The following is a 3,024-nucleotide window of genomic DNA, read 5'->3' as shown; positions in this document are numbered from 1 at the left end:
AATCTTTGAATAAGAAAGCTGAGCAGAGCAGCATCAAGACTGAGATTGAACAGCCGGAGTGGTCCACTGTGGATCAAGTGACATCCGGTTCCAGCAGCTTCATTAGGGAGCTTATATTAGAAGAAGTCCTGATGAAGCTTGTCAAGAAGATATGCCGTATGCCAAAAAGGACCAACAAACATCAGCGCATCCAGATCAGTGATCTGGTGACTGAGCTGATCCGATTGTTTGATGATGAGGTGGCCAAATATCTGATTGAGGAAATGGGAAGCCAGCAAAAAAGTTTCAATTCTAAGATGACATCGAAGCTGGCAGATGCCATCTACACTGACCTTGGGAAGGTCAAGCGTTTGAAACGCTCCTTGAAAATTGACGATTTATTTGAGGACCAGGAGATGCTTTCCTTTGTCTCTGACATTGTTTCCCACAAGCTACTGGCCATCTTGAAACCCTCAGTGCCCAACCCATATGACCACGAGACCTCAGACCTTGAAGACTCATGCAGGGATGATGTGGAGGATGCGGAATCTGAGGGGGTGCATTATGCCACCGGCAGAAAGGTAAGACAAGCTCAGATTACTCTTGAATGGTCATTGGTTGTGCTTTTTGATATCGGCACCAGTAAATATAGTTGTATAATTATAGGAATATGTAAAGGAAGTGAAATTTATGTTTAATTGTGCATCTTTGAATTCTGATCACAGTCCAAGATGAGCATTGTCCTTAAAGACACTACAGACCAGCCAGAGATGTACATTGCTGTGGATTCTCCACCTATGAGTGAGTGTTCCTGGGGGGAAATGTTCTTATGGGACAATTATATATAAAGAAGTATAAAGAAGTAATAAATTATTGTTTTATCAGACAATTGTCCATCTGAAATTCTTACATATTTTCATCTTCTTGCCAGTTAAATTATCCAAGATGAGGAAAGGCATCCGAGGCTTCTTCTGGGGAGTCCAGAAGGCCTGGAAACGCTTGGTCACCTGCAAGTCCTCTGATGGATAGCCTGGATGACGTGCAGCCCATGTCAGTTGCTTTTGCCAGGCTACATCTGAGGAGAACACAACTGGCCTCAATATAACATTTTTATTTTTGTTGTTCATTTCTGTTTTCATTTGAGTCCCCTAATGCTGCTCTATTTGAACCAGGCTGTCAGTGGACTAGCTTACCATTAGTTTATACTCCTTAAGGAAGATCCACTATAGGCTACTCAACACCAAAATTCCATCTGGGTCTTTTGATCCCTTATTAGCTCCCACTCCTGTAACTAGGAATGTGAGCTTCTAAATGTCATTCAGACATCTACAGCTTCTCCTGTGATTAGGAAGATAAGCTAAGAAGCCCAACCAATTGACTAGATGTGCTGTACATCTGATGCTCTCTCCCTATTGTAATCATTGATCCACGTCCATTGCAGCCTCTACATTTGATGTAGATATTTAGCCTAAATTAAAGAATTACAAGGAGGGTAGGCCGGCAGCAGCTTCTACTCTTACGATTAGGAAAGTGGTGCTAAACTTTTTGGGATTTGAGGAACTATGTATTTTATTTTTCAATCACTTACATACTTTTTAATGGATGTTTTAATAAACCATTTGTATTGCAGATTTTGATTAATATTGTATCTTTCATAATTGTTCATTTTAATTTAGGTATTCATTTCATGACATGGGACTAAAGCGTAGTTGATACCCTACATAAGTACACAAGAAATAACTACAAGCAGCTACACAAAAAACACTACACAAGAACGCAGGATCAGCATTTTGTGAATCGTTCTTGTGTTACACACGAAGGGTATGAACTAGGCTTAGTCATTTTATGACTTCTATAAGGATATATAATGGTATCCATAGTGCAGTATTAAGATATTCATTATGGAGCTTTATATTATAGTAGAAATAATGTCAATGAATAAAAGTGAATTGATGTATGTCAACTTGATGGCGATATTTGCTTGCTCAACAAAAGCTATATTGGTGTTAGAAGGTCTGAAGTTGCATGACATTCACGTATTTATTTAATTGGCACGGCCTTGAAAGAGGTAGAAAAAGCCTCAAGATGGAGACAAATATATTCTATCAGAAAATCGAATCAATGTATTTATCACATGCGCTGAGTAGAACAGGTGAAATGCGTACTTACATCTTCCTCTAACTCTGCCTTGGCAGAGAAGGGCTTGATGAATCATATACAGTATATTGAATTCAGAGTTTCTAGTGTGAAATACAACATTGCTGTCTGCCAAATTAATTAGCAGTATTAAAGCAGTGAGTGTACAAAACATGAGTGCTCTTCCCATGACATAGATGGACCAGGTGAATCCAGGTGAAAGCTATGATCCCTTATTGATGTCACAGTGTAGATGAAGAGGAGGAGACAGGTTAGTGAAGGATTTTTAAGCTTTGAGACTATTGAGACATAGATTGTGTATGTGTGCCATTCAAAGGGTGAATGGGCAAGACAAAGTATTGAAGTGCCTTTGAACGGGGTATGGTAGTAGGTGCCAGGCACACCGATTTGAGTTTGTCAAGAACTGCAACGCTGCTGGGTATTTGACGCTCAACATTGTCCCGTGTGTATCAAGAATGGTCCCAGTGGAATGCTTTTGAGACTTTGTAGAGTCCCTGCTCCGACGAATTGAGGCTGACTGATCTGAGGGGGAAAAAGGGTGCAACTAAATATTAGGAAGGTGTTCCTGATGTTTTGTGCACTCAGTGTATATACTTCAGGTTGTATATATTTGAAGTTACAGGAGCATGTGAGTCTTACGGCCAGCTGCCATATTCTTGCATGTATTCTGCATCCGGAACAGTGAAGCCTGGCACATGAGTTTAGTATGATGTGACATATGATATTTATTCACCACATGTTAATGTGACTACTCTATGTTTGCCTAACTTGGGGAGACAAAGAAGGTAATACTTACTTTCAGAAGAGGACTTAGACATATTGAAAAAGAGGACTTTATCATGGCCCATTCATCCTAGCAGGGAAGCCCCTCTCTCAGAGGCTGAGGCG

General features: G+C 40.2%; 1 protein-coding gene across 1 annotated transcript; it reads left to right on the top strand.

The window, feature by feature from the left end:
• Positions 1-9: 9 nt before the first annotated feature.
• On the top strand, positions 10-1,610 carry LOC129846892 (uncharacterized). The gene is made up of 3 exons (XM_055914696.1): positions 10-560; positions 705-780; positions 911-1,610. The coding sequence occupies exons 1-3, from the start codon at positions 132-134 to the stop codon at positions 1,006-1,008; spliced, it is 603 nt and encodes a 200-aa protein (XP_055770671.1). The 5' UTR covers positions 10-131; the 3' UTR covers positions 1,009-1,610.
• Positions 1,611-3,024: the final 1,414 nt, after the last annotated feature.

The sequence above is a fragment of the Salvelinus fontinalis genome, unplaced genomic scaffold (genome assembly GCF_029448725.1).
Source record: "Salvelinus fontinalis isolate EN_2023a unplaced genomic scaffold, ASM2944872v1 scaffold_0638, whole genome shotgun sequence".
NCBI classification, from domain to species: Eukaryota; Metazoa; Chordata; class Actinopteri; order Salmoniformes; family Salmonidae; genus Salvelinus; species Salvelinus fontinalis.
The sequence above is the reverse complement of the archived record's forward strand: the minus strand, read 5'-3'. Positions and strand labels throughout refer to the sequence as shown.